Source organism: Euprymna scolopes, chromosome 6, assembly GCF_053919585.1.
Source record: "Euprymna scolopes isolate OS-2025 chromosome 6, ASM5391958v1, whole genome shotgun sequence".
In the NCBI taxonomy this organism is placed as follows: Eukaryota; Metazoa; Mollusca; class Cephalopoda; order Sepiida; family Sepiolidae; genus Euprymna; species Euprymna scolopes.
The window spans coordinates 82,362,433-82,380,367 of record NC_136487.1 but is presented as its reverse complement, the minus strand read 5'-3'; the positions used below and the strand labels follow the sequence as shown (position 1 = coordinate 82,380,367).

The 17,935-nt window shown below is 32.3% G+C and overlaps 1 protein-coding gene across 2 annotated transcripts in view; it reads left to right on the top strand.

The window, feature by feature from the left end:
• The window catches only part of LOC145277733 (palmitoyltransferase ZDHHC3-like), a 257,972-nt gene that overhangs the window by 220,079 nt on the left and 19,958 nt on the right, over positions 1-17,935 (top strand). For both annotated transcript variants that reach the window (XM_080129438.1, XM_080129437.1), the window contains 2 exons: positions 8,499-8,571; positions 16,691-16,799. In XM_080129438.1, the coding sequence (XP_079985564.1) occupies positions 8,499-8,571; positions 16,691-16,799 (182 nt within the window). The remainder of the gene's footprint in view (positions 1-8,498; positions 8,572-16,690; positions 16,800-17,935) is intronic.

Here is a 17,935-nt window from a genome sequence, read left to right as displayed (position 1 = left end):
ACTTTTATGACTAGTGATCTCGCAAAGTGATGCAAAATCTCACCATTCGTGTGCAGATTAGATAGGCCTCAACTGGATAAAAGTAGGCCGCTAAGAGAATGCAGACAGACTGTTGTAGGAGAATCCTTGGGAACTGTTGTTGGGTGCTACTGAGTCACTTTGCTTTCTTGCCTTTTTTATCTTCTTTTTTGTGTTACGGTTATCTCTCTTTCTAACATTGAGTCGTACTTGTTGTTGGACATTAAATACTGTTTACTATCCATCAAACTCTTTTGACCTAAAAAGAAAAGAGACATTTGTACTTTATTTTTAAATATTTTTCTACTAAACTTATACAGCCTGCTGGTCATCTTGTGTTGGACACAAATTGTTAGCTCAGAGTAGGATCCCCGGATTCTGTAAGGATGTCTGCAAGTAAAAACACATTGAATAAGATAATAGACAGAAGAAAGAACATGGATTTTATTATAATAACCAATATCATATAATAGCACAAATAGGAGTGAAATGAAATAAAAATAAAATCACAGGAAAAGAAGACTTTTGCTTTGGATGAAGTGTGGGTGATGTATATAGTATTTTCATGTAGATTCAAAGTTCAACAGAGTTTTGATAGCACTTAGCTGTTGGGATCCACATGTACTCTTTGAGAACCAAATCAAACACATAACGGTCTTTTTTTTGATAAGTTTGGGATCGTTCATCATAATTCTTTTAATAGAAAAATAGAAGAAAATGATGTGTTCGGTATTCATCATATTTATCTTTTCTTCAAATAAATAATACATCATAACAGGGTTAACATCATCCTTCACCTTATCGCGGCAATGTCACATCCCTGTGCCTGTTTAAAAAGTACTTTAATGGAATGTGCTCTGATGAACTCATAGCACTTGTGCCCCCTCGACGTACATACTCCTGACTAACCCAATAAGCATCAGAATTTCATCCCTTCACTGTTGAGGTCTCTAGATGTTGGAAAACCGTCTACTCTAATAGTTTCTTCCCTCGGACTACTAGGCCCCCACTCTCTGTTACCTGTTTCTCTGACTGTACTAACTTGTAAAAGGTTAGAATAATGTGAACGAACATCTCACTGCTCAACTCCTCACAGTTCTCTATTAGACACAATTCCAAATAATAGCCCCTTATGTTCCAAGTGGCAGTATGTCTTGTTTGGGATAGAAAAGAATTTAAGACGATGGCTTTTCAAGACATTTGAGTTATCTGGCGTTCTGCTGATTAGAGCACAAATCATCAAGACTGTTATCACCGTTATATAAAACATAGTGTTTAAGATTTAAATAGAAAAACCTCATTATGAATCATTTATTTAAAAAAGTTCGTTTTGTGCAATTGATAACACTGATGCTAGAAATGTGCATTATGTCATATTTAGTGATGATGTAAATGCACACTGAACTCTTTCTACATCATAGTCCTTGATCATAACTACTTTATAACATCTTGATGGTTGTCAGCTTTCCTGCTTTCATTGGTGCTACCAGATCAGGCTGTCTGAAGATACAAGCTTTCTGACCTGAAATATTATTTTCCCCGTTCCCTAACTCAATCATGTTATGCAAAGTGAAAAACAAAAAGCAACAGTTTTCTGCGAAACAAACCAAACACAATGAATAAATATTTGAAGATATAAAGAACTTAGAACCGTAAAACTGTTACACAAATGACTGGCATTAAATAACACAAAAAGGGTTGATATGTTGTTAAGCAAAGCAACGAAACCAAATCTGTTTTCATTGGAAATGCATTCAATACTTTAACTTTTTTTTTGCACTCTTTGTTGTAATAAAGTGTGTGATCTGTTAGAAGCAATCTAATTTCAAGTATATCAAATATTCCTGCATTTTCTTTTTACTCGGAGAACAGTAAAACCAGGATGTATATAGCTGAAGAAAGCTTCATCTGACGAAGAACTTTGACAAATTATTACACTAAGTTTTATCGGCACAATTGGTCTTCTTTTCTGCCATCTACAGGTTGGAATGATAAAATTGTCGTCCTAGAAAAGATGGCATGATTCCATTTCCATGTGATGAAAAGCATTTTTTTTTTAATGCAGATTATCTACTAGTTGACCAGTTGTGTACAAATCTCAAGAGCGATAGGAGCCTTCTATCGTGTCTGAAAGTGACACAATGTTCAACGAGCAAGATTGGAGATGTGCCGCTGTACAACTCATGCTCTCTACCGATCCAAGTTATGACAACAGGACCATTGCCAGCACCCTCAAAATGCATCACTGGATTGCCATGAATAACAGGGACGTGCCCAGGATGATGTAAACAAAGTTTTCGGCCAGGATTATGGTCTTTAGTGTAGTTTCAAGTGAGGGTCACATCACGCCACCTCACATCTTTGAAGTCGGTTTGAAAGTCAACACCAAAGTGTACCTGGATGTGCTGAAGAGTGTGATGATCCCTTAGTGCAATCAGGTGGCCACTGGCAGAATCTGAGTGTGGCATTAGGACTTGGCGCTGGCCCACAAGTCCAAAGAAACCCAGGCTTGGCTTCAGAAGAAGTGCTACGACATTGTACCTTTCTTTCACTGGCCCTCCTCCCCCTTCTCCCTCAACCTGAACCCTCTGGACTATTTCGTTTGGTCATACATCGAGAACATCATCAAGATAATCTCCCACAACACCAAAACCAACCTGATCGTTGCCATTTGCCGAGTATTGATAGTGCTCCCATCAGCGCTTTTGGAAAAGGCATGCTCCCAGTTTTGGACCTGTATCGAGGTGGTGATTGAGGCTGATGTCAACACTACTACATAACCAAATTACCTGAATTGATTTTTTTCAATAAAAGTTAAAAAAACAAAAAAAAAACTGTCATATTGTTTTATTTAGGGCGTCAATTTTATCGTTCCACCCTGTATGTCTCCACATGGCATCATAGTCAGCAACGTAGATTTAACTGTGGAATTGTACATTATATTAAGCTTATTGTAACCTTCAGTAAAAATCTACCATTTTTTTTTTACATAAGTTTTATATACTCTCCTTAAATCTTGCTACAAACATAAATATATCAAGTTCCCAATGAGATCTTCATATTTATACAATTGCAGCCAATTAAATCAACCTTAATAAAGATTGATATAGAATAATATTACTTTTGCATCTAAAAGGATGGCCATGATCTACAAAATATTTTTTAAACAGAACTTATGGACGATATTACAATGCTAAAGCTGCAGACATTGTGGTGGCCGTCATCATCATCATCATATTGTATGAATCTGAAGATTCTATTGTTGGCATTGGTTTTCCTCGTATTTTTCTAGTCCGAATTCTTTCTAGAAAGACATGGTATGTAAACTTTAGATCAGTCACTTTTTTTCAACTCCCTACCTTCAAACTTTTTCAGGTGCTACCAAATCAGGCTGTTTGAAAATACCAGCTTCCTGACAAGAAATACAGCAAACATTGTTTTTTTTTTTTTCATTTCTCTTAGCAAAACTCAATCATGTTCTGCAAAGCCAAAAAACAAAAACGACTTTCTTCTATAAAACAACTAAACTGAATAAATAAAACTTGAAGCATAAGCTTTTTTTTTTTTTTTTTTTTACCAAAATGATCAGATTTAGCATTAAATAATCTGAAAAAAAGTTGATATGCTGTAAAACAAAATAGCCAAACAAAACATCATAAATAAATATTTGAAGATATGAAAAACTTGAAGACTTTTACCCAAATGACCAGATTTTAAAGTTTGGATAATTTATCTTTTCGAAAATTTAAAACTTAATTTTTTTTTTTTTTTTATTCAAGTGAATAATAAAAGAGGAAAATCTTGTTAAAATGTGTATAATTCCTGAAAGCCACCATTGAAACAAGAGAAGCTAACTCTAATTTCTTGTGGGTCTCATAATTGCGTTATCGCTTTTTGCTGATATTATCAGCATTCTCATCTGCCCGTTAGACCTGACAGGCGAGTAGGGAGTGGCTGACATTTTGGAGTTAATTCTAAAATTCCAAACTTAATGAAACAAGCAAGAAAAATAATAATAATAAAAAAAAAGGTTTCTTCCGAGTTAGCTCCCTTGACCGTTTTATTGTTTGCTTATTTTTGCAATTTTATTTTTTTTAGTTGCTTTGAAGTTATTTAACTTTTTGTTAAATAAATGGTAGTATTTACCACACACACACAGTTTTTTTTTGTATACATATGCTAGACTATGAAGTCCTGATTAGCTTTGTGACTGGGTTTGAATCTCCCGACTAGTAGCAATTTATCGTTTCCTACATTGATGCTTATGGAAGCAGGAACACTAGTGTCTGTAGGTATAAAAATAATTGTTAATATCATCAATTTTTTATTAAAAATAATTTTTTATTAAAAAAATAATTAAAAAAAAAATTTTATTAAAAATAATTGTTAATATTATCAAATGTTTTTGGATTTTTTATATATTTCTTGGAAGATTTTTAACCTTTAAAAAAAAACAAATTTTTTTTAGTCATTCATTGTAAAATTATTTTGCCAGCAAGTCAATTAATCTCCTGCAATCATTGAATCAATTTGCTTTCATGAATTCACAATAGTTCTAATGTTATTTCAGGAATCATCAGTTGTTTCCCATAAACCACTGTTTTGAGGCTATTGATTGTATTGCTGTGGTTTTCTAGTCATTGATCACATGAAACTGGTGTTTAAGAAATAGTGCCCAATAACAAGTAGAGCTGTATCATTGTATAATTTTCTTTATTGTATAGTTTTTTTCATCTTTTATTCCTTAATGTTTGTATAATAAAGAAAATTATTCAACTCTCTCTCTTTCTCTCTCTCTCTCTCTCTCTCTCTCTCTCTCTCTATATATATATATATATATATATATATATATATATATAATGAGAGAGAGAGAGAGAGTAATAAAATTAAGCTGAAAAATACATTTTCAATGGTAAGCTAAACCTATTTGGATAAAAGAAAAGGCTTTACCCAGTTAAGAGAAGCAAATATAGAATAAATTGAAAAGATGAAAAGTAAAGTTCCTATGTAACTTTACTTTTTATCTTACCTTATTCTATATAAGTCCCCGAAACAGTGTTTCATGGTAAACAACTGATGATTCCTTTAAGAACATTGGTACTATTGTTTGATCATGTAAGTAAAACTATTCAGCGATTGTAAGAGATTGACTTAGACAAAATAATGTTCTAACGAAGGACAATTTTTTTTAATAGTTTTAAAGAAACTTCCAAGACTATATATATATATATATATATATATATATATATATATATATATATATATATATATGTATTTTCAATTTGTCTTTACATAAGCAGTAATTTGTTGCTACACAGTCATGAACATGTTTCGGTCTTCTTAAATTACTGTTTATGTAAAGACAAATTGAAAATGTAACTTTCTCTACTTCCGTATTGAGCACTCTCGTATTAACCTCATTATATTTCATTGGTTATCCTACTTTTGAAAAATAGCAACCTCAAATTATATAATTAGAATACTCGTCCCAGGATGGGAATAAGCAATAAATAGAGCATTAGTTTAAAATTTTAATGATTTTTTTCTTTCTTTGGAGTTGAGTGGTATGGTACAGTTTTCGTAATATCTCCCTAAATGCTAAAGTTTACAAAAATAAATAATATACCCACGTTACTCACCCTGTTACCTAGAATACATTTTCCATAATTCATAATAATAAGTTCATTAGTTTACGTTTACGCCAAGCACATATTATTGATACACATTAAATAAATATATATATTTATATTACTTAATATAACTTAAAATTTGAAGTAGAGCAATTCTTTTGTCTATTAAAGTTTTTTGTATTTTAAAATTTCTTTTTAGGGAGGATATGAGTTTGGGTGGGAATATCTTCTAAATGGTAAAGTTTACAAAACAAAATAATATGCATATGTATGGATCCTGAAGATCGGGGAACATTAGATTGTCAAAGCAGAGATCTCTGCCCAGCTAAAGCCTACACTGTCACATTTGCCTACAAGTGATGTGAAAAGATCTAGGAGTCACTTCAGTAAGAGAGGCCCTGCCAATCTTTGAGGAAGTTAATTGTGTGGATAGATATGGCAGCTCGGAGTACACTTGAAGGATGTTAAAAATTATCCATTCTATCAACAGGAAAGAGCAAACTTTAAGTAAAGCTTTTATCAGAAAATACTTTTCTATTCATTTAATATTGTGAAGATCACTTTAAGTATATAAGTGAGAGCCCAAGTGCTGTCACCAGTGAGAGACTCAACTTGCTGCACAAAACCTTGAAGATGCTAAAAATTATTATTTTTTATTTATTAAATCAATGAAAGAAGTCTTTAAATTTTATGTTCATTTTGTTATATTGCAGTCAACTAAAGTGATTATTTTGAGAATTGTAATCTATTGAAAAAATATGAAAAACCTAGAAATCAGTCATAGAGTTGTGACTGACAAGGGTTCGTGTGAAAAGTTGAGTCATTGACTTTTACTCTTTTATTGAAGCTAAAAGTAGTTTCAAAATTGTATGGATGATTATCGCAACTTGGAATATACTTAAAGAATCCATCCTATCGACAGGGAACTACAAACATTAAGTAAAAATTCTATCAGAAAATTTTCATTCATGTTAGAAAATTTTTTATGAAAGATTTGTCCAAAACATGCACACATTAAAAGTTGCCATTGCCCCTAAGTAGTGAGCAGAATCAAATCGACTCTGTTATCAATTGGTCAATACTTCCCTCAAAGCAGATCCTATTTTCTAGAGCTATATAGAAATGGTCTCCCAACTCTTGTAAAATCGACCACAGATCTCTGTCCTTAAATATAATGTATTCAAAGGATTATCATTGATTTTTTTTAAGCGGTAGATTATCCCATAATTTTATAAACTTTCAAATTAAAGGAAATATACATGGTTTTAAAAGAAAAATTCTAAAATTATTTTTCCTTTTTTACTGTGGTGAACTTTGCTGATGCAAATTTTGGAGAGTTTAGCTTTTAAAATTTCTTTGAATTTTCATGGGGTTAGCTGTTAAAATTTATTTAAATTGTCAGTGGTGTACCTGTTAAAATTCTCCAAGGTATTAGTTGCTAAAATTCTCCAAGGTATTAGTTGCTAAAATTCTCCAAGGTATTAGTTGCTAAAATTCTCCAAAGTATTAGTTGTTAAAATTCCCAAGGGTGTTAGTTGCTAAAATTTTCAAGGGTGTTAGTTGCTAAAATTTTCAAGGGTGTTAGTTGCTAAAATTTTCAAGGGTGTTAGTTGTTAAAATTCTCAAGGGTGTTGCTAAAATTCTCAAGGGTGTTAGTTGCAAAAATTCACAAGGGTTTTAGTTGCAAAAATTCACAAGGGTGTTTTTAAAATTCACAATGGTATTAGTTGTTAAACCTCTCAAGGGTGAGTTGTTACAATTCTTTAGCTTAACGTTTAACGTTTTAGTTGTAAAAATTTGCAAGCGCTTTTGCTGTAAAAAATTCCAAGTGTTTTAACTGTTAATCTTTGTTTCATTTGTGAAAAATGAGTTTAGAAAAAATCCATTCTCAGTGGTGTTTTAACTGTCAAAATTCTCAGTGGTGTTTTAACTGTCAAAATTCTCAGTGGTGTTTTAACTGTCAAAATTCTCGAGTGTTTTAACTGTCAACATTCTCGAGTGTTTTAACTGTCAACATTCTCGAGTGTTTTAACTGTCAACATTCTCGAGTGTTTTAACTGTCAACATTCTCGAGTGTTTTAACTGTCAACATTCTCGAGTGTTTTAACTGTCAAAATTCTCGAGTGTTTTAACTGTCAAAATTCTCGGGTGTTTTAACTGTCAAAATTCTCGGGTGTTTTAACTGTCAAAATTCTCGGGTGTTTTAACTGTCAAAATTCTCGGGTGTTTTAACTGTCAAAATTCTCGGGTGTTTTAACTGTTAAAATTCTTCAAATTTCATCTGTTAAACTTTGATAAATTTTTTATTGGTTTATTTTTCTGAAAGAATACACTTTTAGGAATTTAATATTGTGTGAAGAGTTCATAGTTCTCCACTAGATGGTCTGCGATTATCTCATTGACAGAAAATTAGTGATTCTCTCGTTGACATTTTGTAAGCAGTTGCTCGATGGATAGTGACGTCTTTTAGCAGTGGTAGTAGTGAATATTGTAGAGTTGTTGATTCTTTTCTTTCTTTTCTCTTTGTGGTTGGACTAATGGAAATAATTAAAAAAGAGCAACAAATAACTCCCCTATTTGCTCTGGGATTTAGTAGGAATTTCTATTCTTAACCTTATTTTTACACATCAGAGTCACAACAATAAAGAAGGTAATGGATTTGTAAATGATATAGCATTACTTTTGGATCATCCTAGATTTATGTGTGATGAGAAATAAAAAAAAAATCTTGATATTTGCTTTCTAAATGCTTTTACTTATATCTGTGTTCTTGTAACTTAAAAATAATTTATTTTTGTAAGAATTTTTTTTTTTAATAATCATTTTCTTTGTTTTCCTTTTCTTTTCCAGATTGCATTCCATAGCATTAGTGGTCGAGTCATTAGTATTTGGACTATTTGTAATGGCCATAGGATGTGATCAAGTGAGTAAAATTGTCACTTGTACTTATTTTTACCAGCATAATGATAATAATAATAATAATAATAATAATAATAGTAATAATATGCCTTTTCCCCTCCCTATTCCTTCTCCCCCCCCAAAAAAAAAAAAACAAATAGTCAAAGGGTCAAGACCGAGGAGAGAAAGCATTTACCAGGCTTCCACTGGATGAGTGCAAAGAGGACTGGGACCTTGGAGAGCCTTATTGCCTCTTAAGTTTATGTGAGGACCAATGGCTGCTACCAACGAGAAATCAATGGTAAACAATTGTTGCGATAATGCAAATTAATTTGCAAATGGTATTGAAAGAGGTAGAGTACTGAAGATCTGGGGAGATTTGTTGTCACTCAGACTTCAGAGAACACCACAGGTTGTTCTCAATGAGAAATATTTGATGATGGCCTGTGTGAAAACTCCTAGTGAGTGAATAATAATAATCTATATTATATTTCTCTTTCTCTTTGTCTGTTTGTCCATTCTACTTTTCTGGTGCGACCAGATTAGGCTGTGTCTTAAGATACAAAATTTAACTATGTTCTGCAAAGCCAAAAACAAAACAATTGTGCCCCCTCCCTCTCCTTTTCCTTCTCCCTCTACTTCTATGTCTGAAGTTACTGGCTTACATGACGTTTTATGTTGGAAAACAACATTTTAAAGAAATTAACAACGTTTTACTTTTGAAATAAACCTACTTAAGAAAGTGACAACACTTTACTTTTGAAGACAAAATTTTCTAGAAAATGAGACATTTTGCTTTTGCAAACTGATGTGAATTCAGAATTGAGACTACGAAAGAAAAACTCGGAAAGATGCATTGAAAAAGGACAAAGTAGGATAGAAAAAGTAGAATTGAATTATCACCAAATTTCACAATTGTCTAATGAGACTATTTGAAACTTTCTTTGCTTCTTGAAATCTGTAAAAAAGACTATACTACACCTTGGGATTACCCATTCCGGTTTGTTTTTATTTTCCTTTTTTTCTCCTCTTTCTTTATTCATCTTGACAAATATTCTACAAAAGTATTTTTTGAATTCTATGACCACAATCATGCAATGCAGTTTCATAAAATGTTAAAACCAGCAAATTTGTTGCTCTGCTATTTTAGCTCTGCTATCTATATAATTTGTTAACTCATTTCTTTTCTCTGAAGAGAAGAATTTTGTATTCTTTAAAATTCTGCGGAATAAAGATATATTAACCGTCTTTGTTTATTGGAGGTATTCTGTCAAAAAATAAATGTTATTTTGGTTTACAGTTTTCATTTATACTTCTTTTACATACATATATATATATATATATGTACACACACACACACACATATATACTTATATATACATGTACATACATATATATATATATATATATATATATATACTTATATATATATGTGTACATATACACACACATATATGTATGTCCATATATATATATATATATATATATATATATATATATACATGCACATACATATGTGTGTGTATATGTACATATATATACATGCCCACACATATACATATGTGTGTATATATGTACACATATAGATATATATACACACACCCACACAAATATGATGATTGCAACGTCTTGTCAGATGAGTGCCACTGTCTCAGACATGATCCCAAAAATGACTTCCATCGCCACAGGACCATTTTAATAGACAAATGGCTGAGGGAGTATCTGTACACAGATGATGTTACAGAGTCTTAGCTTTGTACGACAGCTAAGTCTCTCTCTAGGTTCAAAATGTTGAGATCCAGCAACAAGCAAGAGCAAGATAGCCAGCAACAAGTTAAACTGCAGATCAGCTTAATGCGGGTACTGGTCTCCCGCTTTATGGTTTTTTAAATCAGAGATTTGCTTCTCCTAGAAAGGTTGCTTTCACCACGGCTTACGAGAGCCCTCTCCACCCCAACACACTCATACATACACACAAACACACACGGGTTCATTCGCCCTTTGGAAGGTCTTGTGTTTATTCCTTCAGAGAGACTAGCCACCCTCCTCACCAGACAAGTCTGGTGGGGGAACCAGTTTAGTCGCTGGTGACCTGATCATGAGGCAGGTAGTACTGGGTTACATGGTACCAGTAGCATATGACATGACACACACACACACACACACATATATATATATATATATATATATATATATATGATATTTTCGTTGGTTATTATGGATCCATTCGTTTCAGTTCAGGAACTCAACCCACGACGTATGTCAGATATGTTGACCATACTTTTGCGATGTTTTCATCGCAAAATGAAGTGTCAACATTTTTTAATAAGTTGAATTCCCCTCATGGGGCCCTGCAGTTCACTATGGAATATGAGAAAGACAACACTCTTCCCTTCTTGGATTTTCTTGTTGAAAGTTCAAGAGGTGGCTTTTTCACTACCAATTTACAGGAAGCCGACTTTTACTGGCCTGTGTGTGAACTGGTCTTCTTTTTTACCCAAATCACGTAAAATCGACTTAATTAATATGTTGGTGCATAACGCCCTCATGATTTGTTCATCTGTTAAATTGGACACCGAACTGGTAAGATCAGGGACATTTTCATTAGTAATGATTACTCTGAAGACCTTATTAATGATCGTATAAATAAAAAGGTTGCTGTTTTTAAATTCTCTAAAATATTTGTCCTTTTAAAATGCCCTGTTTACTTAAAATTACCGTGGATAGGGGGATAATGGTACAAAATTAAGTAAACAGATTGCTAGAATTATTATTAACTTTTCAGCCCGGCATTGCCCTGGTGTTTAGATGTGTCCGTTGAGCAAAAAAAAAAAAAAAAAAGTGGAAGGCAGGCTTGAACCCGTACTGCAAAGGAGGAAAAAAAAACGGGATAAAAAACCTCACGTCTTTGCTGTTACAACCACCGCCAAACCGGAAGTGACTTATGTTTAAATTAAGGCTAGACAATCGAAAGGAGAGGATGATTTTCAAAAATATCAGTGAAAAAGCGACCTCTCTGTAGAAAAGTGCCCAGTTTAGGGTGAAGAAATTAATGTTTTTAGCCAATGTTTCGATATTTGTCGTCTAAAAGGTCGAACTTAAAAACAATACTGATCTTGTAAAAATCTATCCCCTCTGTGGAAAGTTGTAGGCAGACATGCAAACATACATACATACATGCATTTATATATTGGTAACTAAAAATTTTCGACCCAAACCGATTAAAAAGCTTGCCCTATCTCTGAATACCCTTTATGTAAAATTTCAAATGTTTAGACCAGAAATTGTCTGAGTAATTTGGTAGAGACCGGAGAGGTCATTTTTTTAAAACTTTGACCCCTATTATGACCCCTTAACATTTATTGTTTTGGGCTCAAATCAAGTTAAGTTAGACCCATGTCCAAGGAACCTATATCTAAAATTTCAAGTGTTTAGACGCAAAATTGTCGGAGGAGTTTGGTAGAGTTCTCAAAGGTCAAATCGTTGAATTTTGACCCCTTAACAGCCAAATTTCTGGCCAAAAACGGATTGCAAAGATTTTCCCAAATCTCAGTATCCTGTATATCAAATTTCGAGTCTGTAGACTGAAAATTAACAGAGTTATTGCGTAGGAAAACGTACACACACACACACACGTTCACTTTTATATGTATAATAGATTGTTTTTACTGTTTCCTTGCATTTGGTATATACTACTAGACCTGCTTTTCTTTTTTTTTTTTTTTTGCAAGAATCGTTTGCCTTACATCCAAAATAGTAACATTATTTATCAATTTAAATGCCAGTGTGATGCTGGTTATGTCAGTCGGAGTTCCTTGCATTTGTAGACTTATATAAACCAACATGTTCCATCCAAGATTAGACAGGGTAGAGCAGGATCTGTGAGTCTCCCTTCCTCTACAGTTTTAGACTCCGCTATTGACTAACATCTGGTTGAGAATCCTTGCTGTGCCAATCGGTATAAAATAGAGTGGTTTGAGATACTTCATAGAGCGGATTCTAAAAATCATTTAAAAATTTTAGAATCTGTCTATCGCAATTCGTAAACCTTCTTTGTGCCAGCAGAAGGAATTGTTAAAAGCGTTAAATCTGTTTGGGGAACTTTGACCACCTCCCCATTTTTTTTTCTTCCCCTTGTGGTGTTATTTTAATCACTTTTTACACACTTTATTAAATTAAATTATTGATTTTAATCATCTTTTTTGGCACCGTTAATTTAGAAAAGATCCCCTATTGCTCTTTTTTTTTTTTGTCATATTATTTCAATGCTATTGATGGCCGAAAGGGCTCTTGAGAGATTTTTGCTTAGTTTCAAATGTATTTATAAATTCTGTACCTCCAAACATTATATATATATATATATATATATATATATATATATATTTGTATTATAGAAATTTTTTCTAATCATTGTACTTCCCCTCCTTTTTTATAGTATGAATACCCCAGGATTCTTTCATAATTTTTAAAAAATTATTTTTATTATCTGTCTTCTCTGAGTAATCTGTTCTTTATTTTGGGTTTAACTTTTTTTTATTAGCAGTGATTGTTTAAGTCTTAGATTACCATGGTTTCTTTCTGTGGCTAGTATTTTTTTAAAGAATCATTTTTATAAAAATATCAATTTGCAAAAATCTGCTTGAAAATTTAAAAATTTTAAATATATAAACGTGCTCTTGGTTATGAAAATCCATCTGAAAATTAAGTTTTACTAATATATAAGTGCAAATGAATAATATAATTCCTTTTTATTTTTTTAAATAAAAATATCAATCAATCAAATTGAATTAAAGTTGTGTAAATATATAAAAAACACACTCTTATTGTTTACAGAGGCGATGTGTGTGCCAAGGTCAAGGTCAAACTAGTGTTAAACGAAATCTGTTCTTTTGTTTGTCTTTCTTCCCTACTTCGTCCCTAATATTTTATAACATCTATATTTTATGAATAATTTATTACCTTTAATTTTTCTAACCTAAATATGTAAACTCAAAAGTATGGCTTAGATTATTCAGAATTCAAATATTGCGATAAATAAATGAATTTCTCCTTGTGGTTCCTGAATTCCAAAAGTTTTTTTTTGTTTTTTACCCCAGAACGGTTCTAACAAATTATATAACAAGTACATCTTTACCCTTATGAATTTTAAGCATTTCTATTTCCTTCCACCAAGTTTTTATCCTTTTTAATCCATAGAAAAAAAAATACCTCCAACTGTGTCTTTTTTCTGAGGAACATAAACCAGTCTCTGATGAGTTGTCTGATGAATTTCCACTATTCAACGAAACCCGTGTAAGACGAATTATACTACTAATAAAATAACATGAGTGTGATGTTAATGAATCTTTAGTTTGGAATGTTTACTTCTGATATATATATGCACAGTAGAACCTCAGGGTATGGTGACCCCAGGATACATTATTTTTTTTCCAGGTTATCATGTGCAATACGATGTTTTTCCAGCCCCTGGTTATAGTATTTGCCTCGCCTTACGGTGTTATTTATAATGTTATTTGATTATATACACGTGTATTATATACTGTACTGTATTTTGTTACTAATTTTTGATATGTACTGTATAAAATTTTGCTTAGGCCCCGCCGTACGGCGATTTCATCTTACAATCTCATCCCCGGAATGGATTAATGCCGTATCCCGGAGTTCTACTGTATATGCACACACTGTGAGTCTTTTTAAATCACAGGTCTTCTGTGTTCTCTGTTTTAATAGATGAAGCCATCCTTTCATTGCTTCAACATTTACATCATAGCTTAGCAACCCAACTGATTGCAGTGCCTGGCGTCATCACTTTGTGACATCATTCAATGTGCACAGAGATAAACAAGACAGGAAGATCCACAGTTTTAATTACCACATACTAGACTATATGGAGAGGCGGTCATTAGATTTTAGGAATGTTTTCATGCTGGTTTTGGAGATTTTAGCTTTCGGGTGTTTTGTAAGGGAAATATTTTTGGGATGAGCTGGATTCATAGAAATATTTTCAGTGAAAATGATTTGCAGGTTTTTATACTTAAATGTGATAAAAACGAGAGGCATGGGGTAAACAAAACAAAATAATGAGTTAAGAAGGCATATAGTCACAAAACAAAACTTATATATGTTTAAAATGGAAGGCTTACAGCGATAGGAAAACATAGAATGTTCATGAATATTTTTAGAATAAAAAAAATGGGTGGTTGCATTAGCTGAGACATTAGAGAAAGTCTGTGTCGATTTATTAAGAGCTGTGAGTTTCAAGAGACTGGAAAATCGTATTCAAAGCTTTGCTCAATTAAATAAATTATAATTCATTGAAAGTTGTTTTTAAGAGTCAGTGTTCTTTTGATTTCATATTATAATTAGAGTTCAGTGAAAAAGATTGGAATATTTGAATGAATAAAGTTTATATAGACTGACAGATGATAATGTGATGAGTTGTGTGTGTCTGTGTGTTCGTTAATGATTGTGTGCGTAAATGGAAGGAAATGTTGCAGAGATGAGCGCACATAGTAGGGCACCTGGTGACACCGATCCGCAGTTCGACTGGTTCATTGGATAAAAATCTGTCCTTTTAAAGAATTTAGGTGGCTCTCAGAAACACCATTTAAAATAAATTCAGAAAGTTTTCTGATTGGTCCAAAATATAATTATTTGTTTTTATTCAGGATAGTGTATGCGTAGACGACGTGTACAAACACGTTTATGCATTTTGATTTTGTACGTCGATGTTTACACATCGATGCTAGAATTGCCTGCCCCAGAACTGGTTAAATTATTTTCCACAGGAGAACAGTTTTGCACCACTTTTATGTCTCCTTACAAAGATTAAAATCAAAATATAATGATACATAACCAGAATTCTTATTCGAATTTTAATTAAAATCCATTAAATGATTTTGATTCAAGAAAATTTCTCTGATTTAAAACTTCAACTTAAGAGGTCTTAGGAAGGAAGTCAAATTCAAAAGAATCTTGCTTAATTGTTTTCTAATAACTATCAAATTTAATGCAAATCTGAAATATATGAATTTTCAAAATACTCCAATAAGAAAAACTGAACTTCGTGGAATAATTATTAATTGATGCCTTATACCAATTGTTAAAATTTCACAAAATCAGAAATATTTGAGTCTTTATGAAGGGCATCGCTACTTTATTCCTTTTGCATAAAATTAGATTATACTAAATATAACCCACATTACCCATGCTTACGCCTAGCAGCTGTGTTTAATTTAATGATTGATTAATTATGAGGGTCGTTTCAAAAGTAAAGTCTCCTATGTTTGTTTTTTTTTTACTCAAAATGTTGAAGAGCTACGAAGACGGGAGTAATACCTTTTTTGATTCAGAATTTATTTTTCTACTTAGTCACCATCATTTTCAATGCACTTTTGCCAGAAATTCAATGACACATCTCTGCTTCTGACACACATCCATGACAGGGGTTGCTTTTTTAGAGTCTCACACCGTCAATATCTGCAACAGGTCATGAATGCATAAGTTCAGTCATCATAACAAGGCAAATTGCAATCCCCTCTGATCCATTTGGATGGAATAAAAAAGTTGGAGGCATTACTTTTGGAACGCCCCCTCATAGTTTAAGAGTGAATCCAATACATACAACTATAAAAACATATATAAATGCCTCGTTTTATATAAATATAGAAAATAGTTGTATGGGAACTTTGTTTCTAATCTGATATTCTTTCATCTAATGTTTCCTTGTCCATTATATTCCGACCACGCTCTTCCAGTGAATGTCAGACGAAAGAAGATCTTCTATGGACATAGTTTACTTACATGAACCTGTTTCCGTTAGCCATTTTGTTTTTGCTGCTAAAATGTTTAATTCTCTGTCTGGGTAGTCTGTAGAGTTTCCGCTTTGAAATGCAGCCTTTAATAACCTCCGTTTTGCCATATGCAAAAATTCTTTGTCCTGCATTTTTATTTTGTTTACTGCAGCATAAGTGATGATGACCAAGGCATTAAAAAATAAATAAAAATGAAATGTCATGGTTTTTTGAAAATTACTTCCTGTCAATTCAATCTAAAACTAATTTGTTGTTATTGTGTTACATATACTTTGCATTTTACATATTAATTTCATCTTCTATTTGTTACATTTTTTTTTCTTTGGCTAGATGTCGTCGATATTCAATGATGAAACAGCAGTGGAACACGTTAAAAAAGAGGAATACAGACGCCCTCCGCGAACAAAATACCAATTATTACAGGACGTATTTGGACGAGGTAGAATACTTAAAAATTTTTTTTTTTCTTTACTACTTTTTTCATTACACACTCTCTCACATTCTGTTTTAGCTTTGGAATTTTAGCCGTTAAAAGTCGACACTATCATTATGAGAGCTGGCATAGGACTCATGACCTTCCCCCCTCTCTTCCAACTACACTCCAAAATCTACAATATGGGTTGGAAAAACAAAGCAACACAGTAATTGGTTTTAATTATTTAATCATCTTGTGAAATTAAGAAATTATTATTGTACACTTTTTGAGGGTCACAAGAAAAATTATGATTGCTACGTTGATTGTGACTTGCTTTATGCTCTTCTAAAGTTTTTCCCTAGATTAGGTCCTGGGTATGACCTTAAAAGATATCTAGTGGTGAGGGACCCATTTAGGGACCGTGGAGTTGCTCTTTAGTTACCATTTCTCTCAGGTCCACTTTGGTTTGGGCTGTCTGAAGATACTGGTTTACTGACCAAAACTGCACCAAACATTGGTGCTATTGGTTTTTTTTCTTTTCTCTTTGCAAAATCATGTTCTGTAAATTCAAGAACAAAAACGATTTTTTTTTTGTTTTTACAAAATAATCCAAGCAAACACCATAAATAAATATTTGAAGCTATAAAAATCTTAAAGAATAAAATCTTTTTTTCAAAATTACTAAATTCTACATTAAATAACCCGAAGAGTTGATATACAGTAAAAGAAAAATCAAACCAAACATCACAAATGAATGTTTGAAGATATAAAGAAGTTAAAACATAAGAACTTTTATCAAAACGACCGGATTTAACATTAAATGACCTGAAATGCTGTAAAACAAAACAACCAACCAACAAATGTGCTGTCGTAGTCGTAGCTATGTTGATGTTGTATAAATTCAAGGTCACAAGGATGAAAAAAAAAAAAAAAAAAAATTTGATCCCAGTAGTAACTTGTTAATTGCTAGATACTGAGATAAATGTTTGTAGCTATATATATATATATATATATATATATATATATATATATATATATATATATATATATATATATATATTTGTAGGCTGCTTGGGGCTGCCAGGTCATAAAATATGCATAAATATTATATCTTAATTTATGCAGATTTCTTATTATAATAGAACCAATTCTCTATTGAT